General features: G+C 44.2%; 1 protein-coding gene across 3 annotated transcripts in view; it reads right to left on the reverse strand.

Moving 5' to 3' along the window:
• LOC138304374 (integrin alpha-M-like) overlaps positions 1 to 25,207 on the reverse strand; it is a 242,314-nt gene that overhangs the window by 165,356 nt on the left and 51,751 nt on the right. For 2 of the 3 annotated variants that reach the window (XM_069244358.1, XM_069244359.1), the window contains exons 2-3: positions 19,050 to 19,167; positions 11,836 to 11,942 (exon numbers count right to left, since the gene is read on the reverse strand). In XM_069244358.1, coding sequence (XP_069100459.1) covers positions 11,836 to 11,942; positions 19,050 to 19,167 — 225 coding nt within the window. The remainder of the gene's footprint in view (positions 1 to 11,835; positions 11,943 to 19,049; positions 19,168 to 25,207) is intronic. The other variant, XM_069244360.1, reaches the window with a different exon arrangement.

Consider the following 25,207-nt stretch of genomic DNA (forward strand, 5'->3'; position numbering starts at 1 on the left):
CTTTCTCCTTCACAAATGTGCATGTAAATCAGTCTGTTTTCACAACCATGAATTTATTAGGCAAACATTATTAAATGAAGCAGAAAGGAATGCATACACATTGGTGACAGAGAAACACATCTCCAAAAAGTATTTGTGTGTCCTTTGTTATATCCATATGATAAATTAATATTGAGGAAACAAAGTTAATGAAAGGGACTTTTTGCAGATGGGCATTGTACATGGTACAAAGGTTTCTAGCTACATATCTATTTTTGTGACATGAGTTCACTATTCAAAACAACCAATCTGCACCATTCAGAGGTGTTAAACAAATCCAGGAGAAATGTGAAATGGTTAAGAGAAATGGTCAAAAATAAAATGGGAGTAATGATGATAAATTACAAAACTGTGAACAAATGGGCCCTTTAGATCTGAGGTAATGGTAAACTATACCTAAGACTGAAAGCCTTGATACAGGTGAAATATGAAAATAAGGAAATGTTTTGTTAAAAACCCATAATCATTTTCTTTCCACAGATCCAATAAAATATAGTATCTGTCTTTTCAGAATCTTCAGGAACCAGTGAAGGGGGCGTTGGCCACAAAGGGGATGAAGCTAATGGCCACTGTACGTCAGGTGTGAAACCTCAGATACCGATGGACGCACTGACATGGAGAGTGAGGGGACTTTAATGGAGGCCACTAGCTTGTCATCTTATTTGAAGGCCAGTCCCTAGTGGTGGCAGATTCTATAGGACTTGTTCCATCTGCATTCCTGTCCACCACCGAGCTTCTCATCTCCACCTCCCTCTCGCCTCCCTCTCGCCCCCCTCCCCCCTCCCCCAGTTGGCCAAACCCACCCCCCCCATAAAATGGCTGGGGTCTTCTTTGCCGCAGGCACCCCCTCACACCTGTCCCTCGATCTGCGCACAGTAAAGAGGCTATTGACTTGTTACACAGCATCGCTGTAGGTCAGACAGAGATCATCAATGGCATCCAGGGCCATAGTTGCCAAATGCAACAAACGGTTTCATTTCCAGATGCCATTCATAGTTCAATGTCTGGCATGCAGAGTTCACTTGCAAAAACAGTGTTTGCACTGACCACAGCCCCACTACCAGCCCAAACTTGTGCCCCCACTCCAGTCCCTTCCTCATCCCAACTCCCAACCCAAGCACGCCCACATAAACACAAACACACAAAAACACAAACATACACCAATCCAGTATACACACTACTGACACTACACCCACAGGTGCCACAACGACCACCACAACCAGCACGCCCCTGCCACAAGCAAAAGCACCACCACCACAGCCACAACTACAACCCCAACCACCACAGACACAAGCACCACAACTACAACCACCACCACTCCCACAACCACACCAACCACCAGCAACAGCATACCCACAATCACCACAACGACTACCACATCCACAACCACCACCACCACAACCACAACATCCACCTCAACAGCACACTTATCCAAGCAAACAGACTCACATAAACCCACGCCTACGCCCAAAACAACACCCGCCAAACCAAAATGCACACTCACCCAAACCCCAAACACCTTTAAAGAAACACACACCCAAACGTACAGCAGACCAACGTGTATCTGCAAAACTTACAGGCACACACACCACAACCACACCAACCACATCAACAGCACACTCATTCAAACAGGCACACTCACACAAAAGCCCACAAACAACAATACCAACCAAACACAAATACACACACTCACCCGAACACCAAACACCTTCCAAGAAACACATACCCAAATATATACCACATACACCAGACCCACATTTCCCTGCAAAAGACACACACACATAACCAGCTCCCTCTATTTCCAAATCCCAATCCTCTCCTACCCTTTCTACCCCTTCACCTCCACCTGATTTCACTTCTTACATGCCCCTGACCCCTGTGAAGCCCACACCCACCCCTTCCAGGTAGGATGCTTGAGGTGCCTTCTCTGTGCCCATTAGATGCCCCTTCCTGAGGAGGTTGTCCTTGGCAGTGTAATTAGGAGGCAAGTTCTTGGACAAAACATCAAACAGTTATGCTGCGCATCATGTTTTTAGGACATTCATGCTTTATTCCTTAAGACAGTTGTGGCGAGACAGATCACATTTAAGAATAAAAAATGGCATTTTCACAAAGTTTGTCCTGACATATTTTAATTAAAAGTCATGAATTAATAACAATTTTATTTATGAAGATGTGAGTAACATGACCTTATTTTGATTTATGACAGTGAACAAAACAGATTTTATTTATGATATATTTGTGTAGGGTATAAACTTGTCATGTACATTTGTAATGGGCATGGTGATTTTGGTGCAAGCATTCATCATGAAAATGGACACTTACACCAAAATTAAATATGTTTAATTTGTTTTTTAATTGTTAGTACAGGTATGTTTGTTTTTAAATGATAACTTAATAATAAACACATATGCACAACACATTAAAACTTTAGAGTTAGATTAAATTTAATGATATACAGAAACTGCACGAGACAAGGGAAAATGTGACATTAATATATACCAGAAATGTTAAGAAGTGACATTGAATGTACAGTTCTTGTGAAGCAAGGTGTTGATTGCGTTGTGCAATTACGACATTTTATTAGAATGATTTTGTTCAAATGAGTAGTGCATACATATCTGATGTGGTACTTTGGGGAAAATGATGAAACACACCTATATGGACACATTTTGAATTGGGATTGAAATTACTTTTTGTGTAGGTGTCCATTAGCATGAAAGCAGCTTGGTAAATGTAAATAAAATATACAGGTGTGTTTCTTTAAATTTTGTTAACTACCAAAATACACACATATGCATTGTAAATTATTAAACTATTGCTTGTAAGTATATATAAAAATGCGCGAGTACAGACAATTCCAATGGTAACAGTTAAAGAAAGTCACTTATCTTCAGTTCGTCAACGATGGGGTTGATTTGCGTAGTGGTCACATAGCAACAGCACAGGCAGGACTTGTACGAGGTGTGGAGGTGTGGGGGTTTAGCAGCCAATGTTACATTGGTGAGAAGGCACATTGTGATTGGCCTGGTGGTAAATCTGGCTGTGGTCACACCACCAACCGCTTTTGCCTATGGCGCAGTCGATGCAAGTATAAAATTCTGGCGGTGATGGCGGTTCGCCAACAGACATTCGTGAGTGTGCCCGACAGCATTTAAATAAAGCGGGTGGACCACCTAGTCGGCGGAGCGATTATCCAATGGAAAAACTTCATCAAGAAACTCGAAGACGTCAAAAATACGATGCAGCGCAATAATCTCTGGGTGCTAGGGACACCGAAGAGGAATGAGGGGGATGACCCCAGGAGATATAGGGGGTCATTTTGACCTCGGCGGTCTTTTTTGAAGACCGCCGAGGGACCGCCATGCGGAAGACCGCCAGTGGTGGCGGTTTGCCGCTCGGCCTATTATGACCGTTGTCAGCTGGAGAGCCGCCAACAGCCATACTGGCGGGAGGCGGGGAAGTGGAGGTTGCTCCACCGCCACGCCAACAGAACACCGCCCAGCAAATCAGGTCCTGTGATTCGCCATGGCGGTGTTCTGTTGGTGGTGTGGTGTTGGCGGAGCTGCCCCCATGGCTCCAGTCCCCTCCCGGTGGATCGTCGGACCAGGTAAGTCGATCGTCTGTGAGGGGAGGGGGTGGGGGGTGTTGTGTGTTGTATGGGTGCATGGGGGTGTGCGTGTGTGTATGTAGAGGGGGTGTGTGAGTGCGTGTATGCTTGCAGGGGTGTTGTGTGTATGGGAATGAGTGCGTGTATGTCTGTGGGTATGTCTGTATGGATGTGTGCGTGTATGTTTGAATGTGGATGTGCGTGTCTGACTGTGTGTGTGTGTGGATGTAGGCATGTATGTCGGCGTGTGTGCGTGTAAGTGTGTAGGTGGTGCCTGCGTGCGTGTCGTGTGGGTATGGGTGTTGTGATGTTGGGGGTCGGGGTGGGGAAGGGGTCCCTGCCACCTTTGGGGGGTGGCAGGGGTGGTGGAGTGGTGGGGGGGTAGGGGAGGGAGTCGGGTGGGGGTGGGGGAGACCCCTATCAGTGCCAGGGAAGGAATTCCCTGGCACTGATAGTGCTTACCACCATGGATTTCATGGTGGTTCAAACCGCTGGAAATCCACGGCGGTAAGCCGGGTCCAAATACCGGCGGCGGTCTAGTGATGGACCCAGGTCTCCAGCCCAGCGGTCGTCTCCGCCCTGGCGGGCGGAACGGAGAACCGGCGGATGACCATGGCGGTAACTGCCATGGTCATAATTCCACAAAGTAAGACCGCCAGCCTGTTGGCGGTCTTACCGCCGGTTCTCCGCCTTCCGCCAGGGTCATAATGACCCCATAGTGTCTATTTGTTTCAGCAGGTCTTTCCCAAACTCAATGACTGGGACATAGACTACCAAGCAGAGCATGTACACAGGTTCCCTTTCCACAAAACTAAACAAGGTTGTGCTGCCAACTACTCAAGAGCAATTTTAATTCATATAGGAAATTTCATGTTTCTGCAGCATATTTTCCAGTTGACCCACCCTAACAAACCAGACAGAGCCTGCATAGTAGATTTCTTTTGTAAGGTGTGAGGTCTGCCATTAGACAATGGATCGTAGGTTGCGTTTGCGGGAGACACTTCCATCCTTCCTTAAACTTGGGTGCATGGTCTCACTGTTGGAACCTTCTCAACTTTGAATTACCTACAGAGGCCAAACAACTTTCTGTCATGACCCCAAGAAGGCACAGGACTTGTTGAAGTCATCAGGGGAATCCAAAGACTAGCACAGTTTGGTCTCCAGCGTCTGGTCTTTAGCACTTGTGAACTTTCCTTATTGATGGTTGGAATCACCCATAGCCCTAATCATAGAATTCTATTTCTTTCCTTTTCTTTTTTCTCTCATATTTATAGTGGTCTTGCTTCTCTGTTTTCTCTTATTTTTTTCCTTGGCAGGGAAGCTTTTGGTCACTATCTGAGCTTCTGAATTACCCTGTGGTGCGGTGGGGACAGGATATCAATTCTTCCTTTTTGGGGGGGAGTGGGGTGTGGGTGTTGATTCACATCTAGGGCTACTACAAAGTCCTACTTGATTGAGTGGGATAGGAATGGGCTTGGTGTGTGTGGTTCAGGTGGGCAAGCAGGGTTGGAGGGTTCAGCAGTGGGAGGAGGAGGAGAGAGGGTGTGATGGACTGCGGTTGGTTATGGGTAAGGTTTCTAAGGTTTGGGAGAGAGAACACATGATCATTCAGATAAAAAGAGGAGGAATGACATGGATGGTTGTGGAGTGGAATTACCACTCTATGCATAGGAATATGTCTTGATTTACGAATAGATAACTCCAACTGTGATCGCAATCAGGGGATACAAATCTTTAGCTGGAATATTAATGGTGTGCATTAAAACGCCAAAGTGAAATATGTGAGGGACAACTTTATAAACTCAACCTGCACCTGGTTTGTATTTAAGAGAACCATCTAGCTACTGGGGAATTGTCCAAGTTTAATGGTCTAGGACACCATACCCTTGCAGCAGTTTGGGCTGATGTCCCAAAGAGGGGAGTTGCCCTACTCTCTAAGAAGAAAGGATGTTCGGCAGGTCGGTTTGTACTCAACAGATATGAGAGATGGCTAATTGCACGTACAGGCAATGGTAGTATATAATTTACAGTCTGTGTGGTTTATGCCTCATAAATGGATGATCCTGCTCTGTTCAGTCATCTGGTAGAGGATTCTAGTATATGGCCTGACTCAGTAGTTATGTGTGGGGACTTCAACCTGGTTTTGGAGCCAGGGGTGGATTCAACAGCCTCTCCACTAAGTACCAGGGAGCTGTTAAGCAAATAATTTCAACATATACATTGCCTGGCGTCTAGCATGCTTGTTGGGGCCGCTAGCCGGGATTCACATTCTACCCCCATGGCACATCCTCCCGACTATATATGTTCTTTTTCACCTATAGCTTGCTGTCTGCAGTAACCATTAAGTTAAATACAAACCTCTGCAACCATGCAGATGAACTTTCACTGTAAGTTGCTACTTGACCCTCAATATATCACATTCAAGGGCTTGGGCTTGAGAGAATTCATTTGTACTAATAGGGGGACAGTTTGCTCAATTATGGTCTGGGATGCCCTAAAGGCTTTCATATGGGGTCAGACCACTAGTTATACTATGTACAAAGGCAAGGAGGAGCGAGCCACAGAGGCCTGGCTGTGGGAAAGGCTTATCCAACTTGAGTTGGAACATGTATCCTGTCAAAAGTTCCTGTACCCTCCAGGGAGTACTCAAAACCTTTTTTAGCAACTGCCCATCCTGCAGCTGCAGCTCAAGAAGCAGATGTGGGATAGGATCTGCTCTAAATACAGAGGGGGGTGTCTACTGTGCTTTGAAAACCTCAAAGAGATAGGGTAGTTATAATAATAATAATATGATTTAGGGTAGCCGGGACTATGTGGGAAGGTGGTTCGTATTTGCAGGCCGCAAGCCTAAATAAGCTAACAGAGTAGCAAAAAGCTGTGCTAAATGGTTTAATAACTAGGGAAGAGAATGAAATGGCTATTATGCAACTTGCGAGTGGTAAAGCAGCAGGGCTGGATTCTATCCCAGCTGAGTTCTACAAGCAGTTTAAGGTCATTTAGGTCCCTCTATTTACCAAGTTAGTTAACTCAGTGGCTATTCTAACATCAGTTACGCCATCATGGGGGGAAACGCACATTTCTATATTCGTAAAAAAGAATAAAGACCCTCTAAATTGCAGTTCATATCATTCCATCTCTTTGATCAATTATAATTCTAAGATGTATACCTGTGTTCTGTTGAATAGACTTGCAGCTGTAATCACCTCACTGATAGACCTAACGTAACACAGATTCATCCCCTTGCGGGATACAACCTCCCATGTCAATCTCACCATCTCCACCTTGAATGTGGTGAGGAAACTGAAGGTATTCACCGGGATGATCCTGCTGGACGCTGAAAAATCATTCAGCAGGGTCTCATTGCGGTACTTATGGATGGTCATGAAAGCAATGGGATTAGGGCTGGGTTTAGTGGCCAGGTTCTGTGGCCAGGGATTTATGGCTGACAGCAAGGGTCTCATATACGAGAATGCTCTCAGAGACTATTCAGATAAGTCGAGGAACTAGGTAAGGGTGTCCTCTTTTCCTGCTGCTATTTGCCCTAAACTTGGATCCCTATATTTGTGTATTAAAGATGACAGCCTCAGTTCCATCGTTGATGTTGCACAACTGGGAGGCCAAGATTTTAGCCGACACTGATTATATCCCCTTCCTAACAACACCTCCAGCAACAGCCCTGCCAGCGATAGAAGACGCTGCTAAGACATTTGGGTATGGTTTGGAGTACAAACTGAACACCGATAAAACTGAGATCATCATCAGAAAGGAATATAAAAGACAGGACCCTCTCTATGTAACTTTGGCTAAAAATTTGGGTATTCATATATCATTCGATATGGACAATGTGGTATCCTTGAACTATGAAGCATTATACACAGAATTCCTTTCTCTATTCAGAAAGTGGGACAGGCTACATGTCAGCCTGATTGGGAGATGCAATATTATCAAGATTACTGTTTTGCCACATTACTTATATTTATTTAGGTCTATTCCTTTGTATGTATACAAAGTTTTTTGATGAAGGGAGAGGGGTTGTGGAGCTATTATCTAGCCACGCTTATGTTTTGGCTATCAGTCGTGATGGGGGTTAGATCATGGAATCTGGCAGGCTATTTCCTGAGTACCGGGTGTTCTCAACAATCATTTGACCACAACAAGGATTGGTCGATACTGCTTGTTTCAAGCATACACAGTATAAGACATTATTAGTCCATCATAAGGCTTGACAGGCTATTCGAGACACCTGTCAATTAGCTAGGTTTCATCAATACACCCTTTTGGGTGATAATCCTAATTTCCCATCTTCCTTTCAAGATAGCTTTCTTAAATGCTGTCCCTTTGTAAAAATTCTGTATTTGGATAAATCTTTTAAGAGTGGTATTCTCTCACCTTTTCATGAAATGAATATGTACTATAGGTTCCCTAAAATGGGAGCGTTCTCCTATCTACAATTAAGAAAATGTGTGTAGCGACTTCCTGATATTGACTTTGATATGAACCATAATGAATTCCTTGAGTTCATTAAGATAAAGAAACACGGTTTCATTCACACTTTTTATGTGATTTTTGGGCATCAGGGGAAAGTAGGTGATAGGTTTGACGTAGTTGCTGCTCAGTGGTCTTGGAGGCTGCTGTGTAACGTCTCCCTGTCCGACATATGCTACACAAATATGCTGTCTGAAGACACTCTTAATGTTTCTGGGCTTAAGGTACAATCCTTTAAACTCTTAAATGATACATATTATACACTGCTTAAGCTTTATTAGTGGGGTCTGCAGGATTAATCGGCCTATTTTTGGTGGGATGAACTTGAGGCCAACACAGTACACATCTTTGCAACATGTGGCTCCATCATACCATTCTGGCACAGAGTATTTACACTGGTAAATCAACTATGAAAGACAGATGCTTTACCTGATACTAAAACCGTTTTATTTGGTCATGCCACTGAGGTTCCGACTTAAGTTGCTGGGCTTTTCTATTTTGTAGTTACTTCTGCTATATTAAGGATCACCTGAGCCTAGTTGCAAAAGAGGTTCCGGACTCTGTATCTTGGTAGCAGGAGTTTGTATTTCTTGAGGGCCTGGAGCTTGCCATAATTGAAAAACATCTGAGTTGATATAACATAAGGAGAATGTGGGAACCAGCTAAGGGAGGTCTATTGGATCTTCTACCTGACTACGACATGGCCATGTGAACAAATTGTATAGTCTTAAGGGATTCTGGTTTGAGCACTGTATCTATGTATGTGTGATGGTTCTTTTATGATTAATATCTTCTCTTTTTTTCACATGATATGATGCCATCTTAATGTGGATTACCACATATACTGGAATTCTATTTTGCACTAGTATTTTGTCCTTTAATTTTGAGTTCTTTATAGAAATTGTAGTTCTCAAATAATATCTATAGAGACCGACATACTGACACTGCAGACCGTTTGGCATTCTGCTGAGAATAACCTATCCATCAGCATAAAGCCAGATCTTTATATTTCTGAAAAAGATCTTAGGTGGAAAGCCATTAGCAACTGTAAGGGCACATGGTAAATCCAATGAGTAAAGTGAAAAGAAGAGCAGCTGGAGAATATACCCTTGCTCACTCCATTTTCAATGCCAAAACTAAAGGAAATCTGACCCTTGTAACTTAACTTCACTTTGGTTCAAGTATCATAATGTAAGCTTTTGAAAGGAGTGAAGGAGCAAATGTCCAAGCTTTCACATTTTGACACATATGAACCAGATTAATACAATGACACAAACAAGTCCAGAAAGCAAGCCTGAAGGTACCACTTACTGTGGACATCCACTAATTATGCCATAGTGAATACACTGGGGTGGGCTGTACCAAGACTTGGGTTAAGAGCCAGTCAGCTCCATTGGTATCAGGCAGAGTTTTCCCACCTTCTTCTTCAACCATTAATGCAGGGGATTAGCAAAGATGTTTGCAGCTGGACTGAGTTTTTTTCTAAGAAGTAGTTTCCTATGTCAGCCTACCAAAAATAAATCACACTTTAGACTAGTTTGATGTATATATGTAAATAATAGGAGCTATAACTCAGTCAGACTTCGGGAGATTTTGTTTTATAAACAATTTCAGAATTCCATTTGGACCCGGCACCATGATATCTTTAGGACATTTGGTAATTGGTATAAGGATGTTGTGAGCTTATTATATATGGGTTCATCCAGGTCAAGCTTGACTTCACTATTTGTAAACAGTAAAGCATCAAAATAAATGTATTTCAGGTAGGGCTGCCAAGATTCATTGGAAATCTAAATATTGGGCCCGTCTTGCAAAGCTGAGTAGAGACCAAACATATTTGAGTTTCTAGTTGCTGTTGATTCATCAATGATTAACCAAGTTTAAGACTTAGGCAGAGATTTAAACTTTTGACTAAGATCATTGTAATATCTGAATCCAAATCATCACATTTGCAAGTAGATATTCAATATTTTGTATAATATAGCTTGAAAAAACAAGCATCCTGGATGTTACCACAAGTTAAGTTGTCTTTTAATTTTACTTTTAGAAGTTAAAGATATAGTATCTGTCATATTATCTACTTGGTCCAAATATTGTAATATAGAACTGCTATCGTCCTGAGTGATATATCCTCTAACCTTAATAACTGCTTGCTACCGGTGAATAATAGCATCATCATCATATCTAATTATTTGTTGTATTTCTCTGGTCTGGCCTACAGAAGATAACCTTAGGGTAGATATGTTTAAAAAAAAATAGCAAATGTAGACCACAAGACTACAAAATCAGAACAAGTAATTTAAGACTATGGGGGTCATTCTGACCCTGGCGGTAAAATCCGCCAGGGCCAACGACCGCGGGAGCACCGCCAACAGGCTGGCGGTGCTCCCTTGGGCATTCTGACCGCGGCGGTACAGCCGCGGTCAGAAACGGAAAACCGGCGGTGTACCACCGGTTTTCCGCTGCCCTGGGGAATCGCCGCCATGGGGATTCCGACCCCCATACCGCCATCCTGTTCCTGGCGGTTTTGGCCGCCAGGAAGAGAATGGCGGTATGGGGTGTCGTGGGGCCCCTGGGGGCCCCTGCAGTGCCCATGCCAATGGCATGGGCACTGCAGGGGCCCCCATAACAGGGCCCCACAAAGATTTTCAGTGTCTGCCATGCAGACACTGAAAATCGCGACGGGTGCAACTGCACCCGTCGCACCCCTTCCACTCCGCCGGCTCCATTCGGAGCCGGCATCCTCATGGAAGGGTGTTTCCCGCTGGGCTGGTGGGCGGCCTTCTGGCGGTCGCCTGCCAGCCCAGCGGGAAACCCAGAATACCCGCGGCGGTCTATTTACCGCGCAGCGGTATTCTGGCAGGCCCAGCCAGGCCAGCGGCTACCGCCGCCGGCCGGGGTCAGAATGACCCCCTATGTAGTCACTAGGGCGATTATTGCAAAGGTTTGTGTTTTAGGATCATTACCAGGAGAAGTAGATTTACCAAGAAGAAGTGAAGGAAAACCTTACAAGACAGTAGAATGCAGGCTATAGGACTCCTAAGCCCTCTAAGTCCTACTGTGCCTGATTTACAGAGCCTCAGCCAGCCACCAGAGGGGACTCAGATTCTCGCACCAATGTCATCTTAAGGATTGGGGGAGCCAGGGCAAGGCATATTTTGGGGACTCCTGTAAGGAACACGTTTTGCATGTTATCACCCATTTCCTGCTAACTCAGGCCCCCATGATGCCAAACAATACTAAATGATATGTGAAAATGTAACCTGATCACACAGTAATGGTGAAAATATGGCTTATCTGGGCCCCCATGAATCCGATTGATAACTCGGGGTAGAGAGACAGAATTAGAGGCAGAGATAGGTAGAGAGGGAGAGAGGTTTAGACAGAGAAACAGAATAAATAGAGGTCAAAAAGAGAAAGCTCGCTTCCCCGGGGGCTCCAAGGAAGAAGCTTAAAATGTCTCTATCTCGCACCTGTGAACAATGTGGACAGAAGAAAGAAAAAGGAAGTATTCAATGAATGTGGAGCATCAAAAATGTTATGGGGTCTCAGGAAATGTACTCTGTTAGAAATAAAGATACCATACAAATAATTTGAGGGAATATGTCAAAATCACGACCCTCTTTATGCCTTTAATCCCAAACCATTCTATTTTCCCTACACGTAAGGCTTACCTCTTTTTGTAAACAATTTGTACTTACTGTTTACTGGGATTGGCTTGCAAGCTTCTTCAATGTAGCTGCATCTGTAGATGGCTCCAGACTTTTGGAGGGTATCTCCTCCTGCAAGAGGAGCGCTTACAACAACCCTGTAGAGAAAGGAAGATCCAAAACAGATTGTATGAGAATCATTAGCAGAGCATCTGAAAGAGTGCATCAATGTTGCCACTCAGCCATGCTTCAGTGAGGTCAAACATCTCACGACGCCGGGCTGAATAGATGGTTCATCTTCACATCAGTCAGTCCTGGGACCCCCAATGAAAAGGGCAAAACTAAAAATGCTTCTTGCAGGACAATATTGCCTCCCATGCATGAAGTAATACGTCAGTTGGTCTCTCTTGGTTTGATGTGCATTAGTGGAAAGTGTGGACCTGATTCACACATGTATTTGTGCACCTAAATGACATTTAGGTGACAAAATACAACCCCATACATGGACAATTAGCCCATTCTGATTCACAGGATCAGGGGAGCTGGGATTTTGCCCCTGTAAGTGGAATGTGGTCACACACAATTTTCATTAGCATGAAGTATTTCCATACAAGCACCACCGCTCAAAGGAGTGGATTTGTGACTGTTCCATGGTGGTCTGTTCTCAAAAATGGAGAACACCAGCACATGTGCAAGACTATGAGCGTTCAAAAACCTTGGGTAGGTTGTTTCCCTCACTTAATATAATTGTAGCTTTTGTATCAAGAACAAGAGTAAAAAAAATGTTCCTGCTAATAATAGGGAAGGAACACCCCAGGATTTTAGGGAATTTTGGCAAAAGGGGTTTCTACATTGCAAAAAAAATGTTTTTTACGAGGAGAAAAAAAAAGCTACTTAGTGCAAATGGACTTTTATGTTGAATTTCTGCACGTCTCGGTATACATCTTACATTTCAATGCCTAGATAAACACTTGGAAGTACTCCTGGAATCTGCAACCGTCGCAGCTTCCCAGAAGTACAGCTACATTTTTTTCAGATTTTCTAGAAAGTTAGAACCTAGTCCAAAACCTACTCGTAACACTATGTGAGTACAGTTCTGACTTTCTTGTCCCTTTAATGAAGAGAGACATAGGTGAAAGGGTCTTTGTGGCAATGGTTCCACATGGGAAGCAGTGTGTAATGTGACCACCAGAGTTGTTTCCAGAGGTGGCGCAGTGTGTGAGGTGGCTCCTCAAGGTTAGAGTAGATCAACAAACGAGGCGTTCCCTCTATACCAGTGTGGGCTTCCACAGGTGCTGACGTAGACATGGGGGTTCTATTAGAGTTACCTCCTTTGTGTGAGCATATAATGTACTTCCTTCTTGGCAGTGAAGGCTCCTATTAGTGAAGTACTATATGAGTGATCTATAAAGGACATGACTATTTCCAGTCACAGCCTTGAAAAACAATTGGGAGGTGGCCTCTCGGTAAATTGCTCACATGGTTGTGTTGATCGGTGGCCTCTCCAGGGATGTTTTCTTTTGATGAAACACTGTTGAGGTAGTCTTTCAAAGGTATGGATGGTCCTGTTTCTGGAGCATTGTGTGCCGTGGCCGGTGTAAGGCATCAACACATGTCTCTGGGTGAGGTAGATTAAATATATCTTCAGAAATTAAGTTTATCTTTTTAAGATTTCAGTTAAGTTCAACAACATTTTCTTTGTCACATTCTCATATCGAAAATACACCTTCTAGTGTGTTGTATGTTTTATTATTTCTGCGCTTCTACTATGCCAATACCTAGGAGACAGGTGCTTCCAGTTTTGTCCAATAATTCCAGCTATGTGGACATGCCTCGAAGTTTCTGGTGGGTACTTTCGGAGGATTAAAGCTCAAACTGTGACACTAATGAAGCTGGGAAATGGAGCAATTGTTCCACCTGCGAGCAGCAATGCCCTCAATTGTGTAAGCTCTTGTGCGTGGTGTATTCTGCATAGTAGGAAGAGATTGTTAGAAGGAATTTATCCTATTTTCTCCTCATCTGCCTTACTTCCCTCAATTTTCCAAAGGGGACACATCTTTGCAGCATGCGCCATACTTGTTGTAAAGAGAACCAGCCAATTAGCTTATGTCACAGTCAAAGTCCCATACACAAGGCACTTTATGAGCTGTAGCATGATCTGCTTAACGAAACTGATCCTTCCCATACCACCCAATGAACTGCCCATGATCGACCTCTTTGAAACATACCACTCTGCCCACTTAAATGTAACTGTTCAATGAAGGATTCCTGCGCTCAGAAGGCAACATTCCCTGGGATTCCCTTCCTTGGCCTTTTTGCATCTAGATGGACTCCAGAAGATACTGGAAAGGTCTGTCAAGCACTTTGTCCAGACTGTACTTAATTCCTACTTTTTGTTTTCATTTATTTATTTCCATGTTTTTAATTGCAAAGTGCAGCATTTTTATAAAGAAAGCTTCACAATAGCCAGCAATCGGTCACATAAAGACGCTACAGTTGTTGACAGCATACACCAGGGTGGTTACGGGCGAGTACTAGAATTGGTGAATGTCAGGTAGCAGGTAGCAGGAAACAAGAGCAATGAGAGTTTAGAGCCAGACCATGCAAAAAAAAACATACTTGAGAAGTGTGGTATTCAATTTAGAATCCCAGCGAACAGGGCCGGAGTGGCCATAGTGGGCATCGGGTGTTTCCCCGGGAGGCTGGAAGGGTGGGAGCCGGTTTGGCAGTGGTGCTGCAATATCTGCCTCCAGTAGTGCTTCACACCTGCAGCCCCCAGCTCCCCCCAAAAACAACCCCCCCAAAAGGGGGGCTGGTCCAACAAAATTGCCAGGGCTGCTCTGGGTCCCCGAGCATCGCAAATAAGAAAAACACACAGTGAGAAGGTAAATTACATTCAAAAGTCACATCTAAAACAGAGTCTAAAAAAACAGTTCGCACCTCGATATAAAGGGAATCTGTCACGTTAAATGGTAGAGCAATCAACCAGGAGGGAAATAATCTTGAGAAAGGTGCAATCACTGTGGAAGGGGGCATCCGTCATTCGGCAGTACCACCTCCACTTGTGTGTGGTTCTCTACAGAGGTCGTTTAAATAGTTTTGGGAGTGAGACCAGTGCTTAATTTGTGCTTGTTGTTTCCGGTGCCGAGCACCGGCACCTATTTTTGAGGGCCGGCGGTTATTCTTCTGCCTCAAGCATTTGCTGGGAGCAAAAGACACATATGGGAAAGATAGAGGAAGGGGAAAACGAAAAAGCGTCACAAAGGGAGAAGTAGAAAGCTGCAAGAGTGAGCTGAAGGGGCAGGGAGTGGTGTAATATGGATTGAAGAGGCACGAGATGGTTTCAGGATTACGCCGCCTCAGTATTCTGTGTTCACACATTTAATTGCAGAAGTCGCGTGTTTAAGAGGAGGGATTTTGGCACTGGCACTTTTTTATTTACAAATTAAGCACTGGGTGACATTCTTCAAACCTTTTAATAGTGCACCCCACCCCCTCACATGAAATAATTTCATCCGGCGCCCAAAAAATGCCAACCATGTTTTCTCACATTTACGCTATAAAATGTTAAATACGGTAGCTGAAGAAATCACGCTTGGACATGGCTTTTGGAGGACATCAACATGTCCTGACAGGTGGATCATGACGCCAGAGGCCGTATTGCAGACATTTTGCACTGGTGTCGATATCTGTGCAAAACCATTTTGCAATATTTTACTTTTTCTGTAATAGAGAACTCTGCAAACTAATATCACCTGGTCTGTGTTACCGATTTTTTTTTTCTTAATCAGGGAAAAAAAACATTACGGCACCACCGCTGAGCAGACTTTTCAAATTGTGTTCGCTCATACAATTTACGCATGGTTTACAGATGTTAACGAACAAGTCACAGTCGATTGACACAAATTTCTATAGACGAAAAGGGCCAAATAATGCTGTATGCTTTTTTGCTATTTATGAAATGAAACATGGAACAAACTCATATTGCCTCCCAGTACAATCTGTCACCTTTTAAAAATGAAGCAAAAGTAGTTTCTCCACATCTTAATATGCAAACAGAACAGAAAACGTGAAAAAAAAGTTGTGCAGTGTTTGTCCTGGGGAAAATAACACATCATATCTTCATATAACACAGTCAGCAAAAATTGTGCATATGGATTTTTTTTAACATGGCCCCTACATGTTTCTGCCCCAGCCATACCGTCCCATAGGGGACACAGGTGCTTAAGTTGAGCCGGTGGTTTCCGGTGCGGGCACCAGCACTTATTTTTGAGGGCCGGCATTTATTTTTCTGCCTAAAGCATTTACTGCGAGTGTAAGGCACATATAGGAAGGACAGAAGAAGAGAAAAACGAAAAAGCGTCACTAACGGAGAAAGCAGAAAACTGCAAGAGTGGGCTGAAGGGGCAGGGAGTGCCAGTAAATGGATTAAAGAGGCCCGAGATGGCTTTAGGATTACGCTGCCTCAGTATTCCGTGCACGCACGTTTAATTGCAGCAGCCGCGTGTTTCAGAGTAGAGCTTTGGGCACCGGCACGTTTTAATTTACAAATTAAGCACTGAGTGAGATCCACGTAGCATGTCAGTGGTGAGGGCAGCTTGACAGTACATTACCTGTACTGTCTAGATAACTGCATAATGTGTAGGTTTAGCTTTAGTAATTTCCTCTGGATTTTGTGGAAAAATAAAGTGAGAGACGCTGTACTTCTTTATTGTCTTAAAAGGGCATATCAAAGGAGAACTATCCTGAGGCAGTAACATCCCTCTGCAGAATCTAGGAGCTTCTGCTAAAGTTTTTCCAAGATAGGAAAGGTCTTCGCCAAGGCCCTGCCAATGTCCTGCACCTCAGATCCTGCATTTGATTCTGATATGCAGAATTCTAGGAAGGTAGAGCAAGCACAGTACAGGTTTTAGTCCTGAAAGGTAAATAGCACTGAAGAAAGTAAGGCAGAGCTCTGAGGTTGTCTTCCGGGTGGCTTCCAGGTAGGCTGGTGTGGGGGCTATACAGAGCCAAATAGATGGAAACCACACATCATGGTCTACGGGGGAATATCCTGGCACACGGTGATCTTGATCGTCAGTTCCAGTGCATGACCAGGTCAGGTGCCACAAGACTCTTGCGCCAGTCTGCATTACCAACATGGCATTACCCCAGTAAGAATAATGCGGCAAAGGGCTTGTGAAAAATGTGCCTACTTGCAAGACTGTAGGATTCTTGAACTCCTGCAATACCACTGTGAGAAGGTCCCTGTCCTCCTTCCTGAGGTGAGGGGCCCTGTCCTGAAAACGCTGAATTTGAGGAGTTCCCTCGCACAAAACGCACCACTGGTAAAGACTCCGGTGGACATTTGGCAAAAGGCGCTTGTTTTTCATGCAACATGGAGACCTTCATGGCTGGATTTCTGAGCCGAGGTTCATTCCTAACAGATAGCCAAGCTGTCTCGGCCTTTACCTTTATTTCTAGACATTTTGTGTAAATTCCAAATGGTTGTTCTAATCCCAATGGGCTTTTAACTAGTAGTGCTTGCAATTTTCATTTGTGGAGACATCTTTCATCGCTAAACAAACTTGATTACATTTGTGTGTTTTTGCCATGTGTTGCTCCCTGAATCGCCTGCCACTGTGCACCAAACGGTGTCTACTTCGTTGAGTCCGCTATCTTGTCCTTTCAATGGAACTTGCAGTGTGTTATTTTCTCTGGTTTTCTGTTGTTTATTTTTTACTGCTGCTAAAATACACTGCGTTTGTCTTTGTTCTCGTCACACTTCCGAAGAGAAGCCCTGAGCTCAGCCTAAGTACCAGGAAAACGAGCAGCTTGGATATTCCGTGAACTTAGTGCTTCAAAGTAATATGGTGCAAACTGAACATGCCTTGGGGTTGAACCTGACTGGACAAGACTTTAAGGTCCATCCCACGATCCAGCGCCTTGCATGGGAAAGAAATGTCTCACGGGGCTACTAACACAAGTCGGACAATTACGTACGGGTGGGGTAAAACATTAAGGAACTAGTAATAGTTAAAACATGTTAATAAAGTGGAAGGTTGATAATTTAAAAGTAAACACTGATAGATGCCTCAAACCTAGAGGAAGCGGACACTATTGAAAATCAAAGTTTGCCATGTATACTAGTGATTTTCAGGTAGCTTTACTGCTGCAGACATTTCATGCATGAATTCCTCCCCAAGCTACTACTGACAATAACATATTGCCTGTGTATCTATTGCTAGCTTCCTGATGCAGCAAGTAATATCTAACGACTGTTCATGATTAACAAGAGTGTCAAATATATGTTCCCCACCACAGAAAAACTCCAATAGAGGATTGTCAGGCGGAACCCGAGGATTGTTTCCAGTTTCACTCAGAGTATCCTCAGCAGAACGTGGGAACGTGCACCTAGCAGCTGACGGAAGTGACATCAAAGCTGCACTGCACAGATCAGCCAGCCCCCCAATTGTACTCAGCAACAAATGGGTGCAGAACAGTGCTTAATTTGTAAATAACAAGGTGCCGGTGCTCAAAGGTCTCCTCTTAAACACGCGGCTGCTGCAATTAAATGTGGGAACACGGAATACTGAGGCGGCGTAATTCTAAAGCCATCTGGGCCACTTCATTTAATTTAAAGCCACTTCCTGCCACTTTAGCTCGCTCCTGCAGCTTTCTGCTTTCTCCGATTGTGACGCTTTTTCGTTTTCTCTTCCTCCGTCTTTCCCATTTGTGCCTTTTGCTCGCTGCAATTGCTTGAGGCAGAAGAATAAGCCCCGGCCCTCAACATTAAGTGCCGGTGCTCAGCACCGGAAATAACAAGCACAAATTAAGCACTGGTGCAGAAAAAGCAAGGTAAGACAAAGGTTTGCTAATTTCAAGAAACGATCTCTTCAGGAAGACTATAACTTTACGTCCGTCATGGAAAACGGCAGGCTGTATTTGTGTTCAGTCTCCAGAATAAATGTGAGGAAAGACGCCGAAAGAGAAACCACAGCAACCATAGGTGAACCAGCTAGAGGGAAACCAGAACAGACTCACGTGGCAGCTGGTAGGGCAATGCCTGTCATTTGACCTAATTTACCCGGCTCCAGGACTTGTGGCACCCGCCCATTGGAAAGCATCGCCCATTTCTAGAGGTCAAAACATCACTAGCTTCGGCCTTGGGCCAGACTTAGAGAGTGGCTAAACAATCTGATCTCCCCAGCCGCTTCCTGCAATATTTAAAAGCGCTCCACGATTATTACTAGTGTGGGTGGCCAGCACGTCTCACATTTACTTACCATGAGGCGTTGTTTGCCTTCAGCTGGATGACTTTGAAGCCAAAGTACCCCTTCGTGTCGCCCTGAAACCGCGTAGGATTATCGGTGTCGATATTGAAGGCTCCACAAAGCAGGAACACTGGAAGAGAAAGAGACGAAGGATTAGCAGGACCCTGCTGGGGGACGCTGACACTGCCAGGCACTCCCGGCGTCTTCTATCACGGACAGGGCAGATCTGGAGGGATTCCACACTGCTAGGCACTGTCCGGACACACCTGAAGACAAACCATTGGTGGAGGCAGCTTACTCTTCCGGGGTCATGCAGCACCGACAGGGGCCTGCGGGAGAAAGCTCACACTGCAGAAGTCCTGTAGCTCTGGCTGGACACTGCCGATGACAAGCACGTGGAGCAAAAGACCTACAGAACTAACAAAGTATGCTTGGGTGACACTGTTGGGGAGAACGGGCATTACTGTACGGAACTCACACTAACGTGGCACTGCTGAGAGGAAGCTCATTCACACAGAGAGGGCAGTCACAGTAGAAATCTCATGGTAGCAGGCAGGGTGGACTGCCCATCTGGGCATTCTGTTATTTCCCTGGTGGGCTGCTATCAAGGGGGCTGACAGACTTTAAAACCTCCTAGCCAATATATGTGAAAGATTGTGTGCACAATTCAGACCCTTTTATTTTAAACGTCTTTGGGAGAGGAGTAAATAACCATAAAGTCATTGGGGAGGGACAGGACTTCATGCTGCACTTTCCTCTCATGATCCAATGTGTGACTCAAATATTTCACCAGGGCTGCGTTTGGTTCCTAATCCAACTTGATATCAGCAATCCCACATGACAAGCATCTTAGTTTCTCTTGGCCTGAGGACTTTCTTTTAGAGTACTGAAGCTATTCCTATAGGGGTGAAAGGAGTCAGTCCTGACAGTTTCCTCTTTTGGTTTCTGTAAAGGGGTTTTTTGGTGGGAATGTTTCCAGCCTTGTGCACAGTTGTGCGTGATGCATGCAAATGATGAGTAATACGGTTACTGAGAACTAATGCCCATTAGTACTAACATCATCGGATCTTTTTTTAATGATTATCATGCCTGAGACATCTTTAGAGCCTCCTTACAAGTCTGGCAGTTTGAGGACTGCCAGGCTCGCAGTGACGGTTGGACTGCTGCACTCCAGGCGGTCCGTCTGCCCCATTTGAACTCTGGTGGGCAGACCCGCCAGGGGACCGCCAACACCACCAGTAACATGGTTCACAACAGGTAGACGGCGGCACTGAAGTCAGCACCGCTGTGCTGATTACAACACAGCTTTCCACCAGCCTTTCCAAAGCGGTTACCCCGCCGTTGGACGTCTGGCGGAAAGCCAGTCAGGGGCCCCCCTGCCACGCATCATCGAAATACACACTGTCTAAGCAGACAGTGAGCATTCAGAGGGAGCTGTAGAGCTATGCTGTTGGCTTTGGCTCCCTTAAGGGAGTCAAGACCAATACAGTAGCACTGTTACATCATAATACAACGTTCCCGCTGGTCAGCCCGGTGGGAACATTGTAATACGACTGGGGGGACGCCATCGGCATGATGGTGGTGTCCTCCCTGCGGCACTGGGGCTTCCGTGGTGGGACCGCCAATGTAGTAATGAGTCCCTTAGTCTAGGCATTTACATTTTAGTTCAACCACAGTGTTCAGTCCTGCGTCAACGCAAACTAGCATAATGTCAGATTTCAAGGCTCTACATGTGAAAAGCGTGTCTCATCTGGCCAAGCTGCTCACCATCGTTTGGGGTAAGAGATGACTCTGGAGTAAGGGCTCTTTTCACTGTATATTGAAGGGTTCACATTCAAAACATCCCTTACCCGAAGCAATTCTTCCCTAGTGCTGCAACCAACCTCTGGAAATGCTTCCATGGACTACCACGAACTGAACCAGACCTCATCTGCAGGAAGTCACTAAAAGTTCACCTACTCCTTCTTCACCTAGTCTTAATTTGGATTTATTAGTTTCCCTTTCAACTCCTTTTCTTTCGACTTTTTTCTGTATTTGCTAATTTGCCTCCGAAATTGTTAACTGTACTATTGCTATTTATGTGTAAAGCATGCTAAGTGTTAGGTCAAGGAATGCTCTAAACAAATGTTAGCTAGCCAAATAAAATTATCAGAGTCCACCCTTGATATCAAACTCAGAATATTGATGGTTCTAAATATCAAGACGTAATATCGAGAGCAGCTTTGTACTGAGGTAAATATTATCGTTGGTAAGGATATTATTTCTCTATTTCAAACAACAATATTTAAATCTTAAATATCCAAAACATAAATATTGTTGTAGAATATTATTGTTTTAAAATATTTTAATGTATCATTTAAATGTACATTTCATATTCTCTATTTATTTAAATGTTAAATATGTTTATATAGAGTTAAATATATTAGGTATAGTTTAAGTATATCTATATCTTTATTTATATCTGTATTTCTACTCTCTCACACACACACACACACATTTATATATATATATATATATATATATATATATATATATAAACATTAACCACATAAAACGTATATGTTGTTTTTTATAAAAATTATTAATGTTAATTGTTTTTTAAATATTGTATTTTTCCTTAGGTGTTGAGTATGGGAGGGGATTGGGATGGGAAGGGTACTATATAGAATTTCCAGTTTTTGTTATTGTTTTTAAAATATTTGAGTTTTCTTAGTTGTGTCGTTAGTAATTGGGTCTCTAGTTGGCATTGGTTGCACCTTGTCCAAGTAGGGACCCTCAGCTCAGGGTAAGGGAGCCACACTGCGAAGATAACCCCTGCTCACTCCCTTGGTAGTTTGGCACGAGCAGTCAGGCTTATCTCAGAGGCAATGTGTAGAGTATTTGTAAACCCACACACACAGTAACACAGTGAAAACACCACAAAAGTACCCCACCACAGTTTTGTTTTTTTATCTGAATAAAATAAGACCAAAACGACAAAAATCAAACATACACAAGTAAAGATATCCCTTTTTAAAAGTTGAAAAAAGCCTTCAACCAGAGGAATGAATGGTTGTCTCTTTAACACACAGAACCTGAGTAGCGTCAAAAACAAAAACGATGCGGGCTGCAGAGGAGGTGAGGTGCCGGAAAACAAAGCAATGCATCAGTTTGTGACTGCGCAAGGGAGGTGATGTGTCGCTTCCTTACTGGCAGGAGAGGTGATGCTTCACTTTCCGGTCACACAGTATCGGTTCGTTGCTGCGGTGTGGGGTCAATGCGAAAATTATGCCCATGGATGATGCGTGGGAAAATCCAGACGCACTGTGATGATAGAACCGCGGTGGAACAGGCATTGCGTCAGTCCTACAGGTGCTGCATTGATTCTTCCACTGCAAGGAAGTCGCTGTGTCGATTCTTCAGCCAAAAGGCAGGCTCTGCATCAATTCTCCTGCTGCAAGCCAGGTGATGCACCAATTTTCAGCTACGGCTTTCCGGTGTGTGGAGTTTCTTCCTCAGGACACCAGTTTCCATTTCCAAGTGTCCGGGGACTGGATTTGGCACCACTTGGCAAGTCAGGACTTTCAGCAGAAGAGCCAAGACACTGGCAGATGTAGTCTTTGCTGTCCCTGAGACTTCTAACAGGAGGCAAGCTCATTTCAAGCCCTTGGAGAACCTTGGAAAGCAGGATGTAGAAAGCAAAGTCCAGTTCTTTCACTCCAAGGACATGAGCAGCAAGCAGCAGGCCATCACAACAAAGCAACAGACAGAGTGGTAGTTCCTCCTATGCATCCAGCTCTTCTTCCTGGTAGAATGTCCTCAGTCCAGAAGTGTTCTGAAGTTGTGGTCTCATAGGTCCATGTCTTATACTAATTTCTGTCTTTGAAGTAGGCAAACTTCAAAGAAAAGTCTTTGTAGTGCTCAAGACCCTGCCTTTCCTGCCCGGGCCCCAGTCACACTCCAGGGTGTTGGAGACTGATATGTGTGAGGACAGACACAGCCCTATTGAGGTGCAAGTTTCATCTCCCCCCATGACTCTAGCCCAGGAAGACCCATCAGGATATGCAGGGCACACCTCAGCTCCCTTTGTGTGACTGTCTAGAGTGAATTCACAAACAGCCCAACTGTCATCCTGACCCAGACATGTATTCACAACTAGGCAGGGGCACAGAATGGTTAAGCAAGAAAATGCCCACTTCCTATGCGTGGCGTTTTTGAACTTTCAAATTAAAAACCATTTTCATGAAAATATGTATTTTTAAATTGTGAGTTCAGAGACCCCAAAGTCCAGAGCTCTATCTGCTCCCAATGGGAAATTTCATTTAGGAGATACTTCAAGGCAATCCCCATTTTAACCTATGGGAGAGATAGGCTGTGCAATAATGAAAACCAAATTTAGTAGCATTTCACTATCAGGACATGTAAAACACACCAGTACATGTCGTACCTTTTAAATACACTGCACCCTGCCCATGGGGCTGCCTTGGGCTTAACTTAGGGGTGACTTACATAAAGCAACAGGGAAAGTTTGGGCCTGGCAAGTGGGTGCACTTGCCAGGTAGAAATGGCAGTTTAAAACTGCACACACAGACACTGCAGTTGCAGTTCTGAGACATGTTTACAGGGCTACTTATGTGGGTGGCACAATCAGCACTGCAGGCCCGCTAGCAGCATTTGTTTTACAAGCCCTGTGCAACATGATGCACTGTACTATGGACTTACTAGTAAATCAAATATGGCAATCATGGATAAACAAATTATCAATACTATTTTAGAAAGAAAGCGCTTGCACTTTAGCACTGATCAGCAGTAGTAAAGTGCCCAGAGTTCTAAAGCCAGCAAAAACGAAGTTCAGCACAGGATCAAAACAGGAGGCCAGAAGCCACAAAGATAGAGGAAACCACACCAAGAGCTGACAGGTCTAACATGTGTTAATTGGTTAATATTTAATTTTGTTATTATTGTCCAGGTTGTGGTTATTTTAGGGTTTGGGTTGGTAGTTTATTTGGATGGTTTAAAAAAAAAAAAAAAGTTAAATAATTTTTTACATACAAAAATATAATTATATTATTTGTTGGTCCAGCTTTTGGGTTTCGTAGGGATATTGGGTGGGTATCATATTGAATTTGTATTTTTTTGTTTAGTTGAATGAATTATTTTCAATTAATTAATGTTATCTATTATTGGGTTGTTGATTATTTTGGGGCTTTGGGTGGTGATGGATTAAGTTATATTTTTAAATGTGTAGTTATAGTTAGGACGTAGATACCATAGGAAATTGTTGTTTTAGCCCTTGTGTCACTGGGATCCTGCCAGGCAGGACCCCAGTGCTCATAGTATGTGCCCTGTATGTGTTCCCTGTGTGGTGCCTAACTGTATCACTGAGGCTCTGCTAACCAGAACCTCAGTGTTTATGCTCTCTCTGCTTTCCAAATTTGTCACTGCAGGCTAGTGACTAAATTTACCAGTTCTCATTGGTACACTGGTACACCCATATAATCCCTTGTATATGGTACTTAGGTACCCAGGTTATTGGGGTTCCAGGAGATCCCTATGGGCTGCAGCATTTCTTTTGCCACCCATAGGGAGCTCAGACAATTCTTACACAGGCCTGCCACTGCAGCCTGCGTGAAATAACGTCCATGTTATTTCACAGCCATTTTTCACTGCACATAAGTAACTTATAAGTCACCTATATGTCTAACCTTCACCTGGTGAAGGTTGGGTGCCAAGTTACTTAGTGTGTGGGCACCCTGGCACTAGCCAAGGTGCCCCCACATCGTTCAGGGCAAATTCCACGGACTTTGTGAGTGCGGGGACACCATTACACGCGTGCACTGTACATAGGGCACTACCTATGTATAGCGTCACAATGGTAACTCAGAACATGCCCATGAAACTTGTCATTCTGGTATTGGGGGTGACAATTCCATGATCCCCCGGGTCTCTAGCACAGAACCCGGGAACTGCCAAACTGCCTTTCCGGGGTTTCCACTGCAGCTGCTGCTGCTGCCAACCCCTCAGACAGGTTTCTGCCCTCCTGGGATCCAGGCAACCCTGGCCCAGGAAGGCAGAACAAAGGATTTCCTCTGAGAGAGGGTGTTACACCCTCTCCCTTTGGAAATAGGTGTGAAGGGCTGGGGAAGAGTAGCCTCCCCCAGCCTCTGGAAATGCTTTGATGGGCACAGATG

Source organism: Pleurodeles waltl, chromosome 7, assembly GCF_031143425.1.
Source record: "Pleurodeles waltl isolate 20211129_DDA chromosome 7, aPleWal1.hap1.20221129, whole genome shotgun sequence".
Classification (NCBI taxonomy): Eukaryota; Metazoa; Chordata; class Amphibia; order Caudata; family Salamandridae; genus Pleurodeles; species Pleurodeles waltl.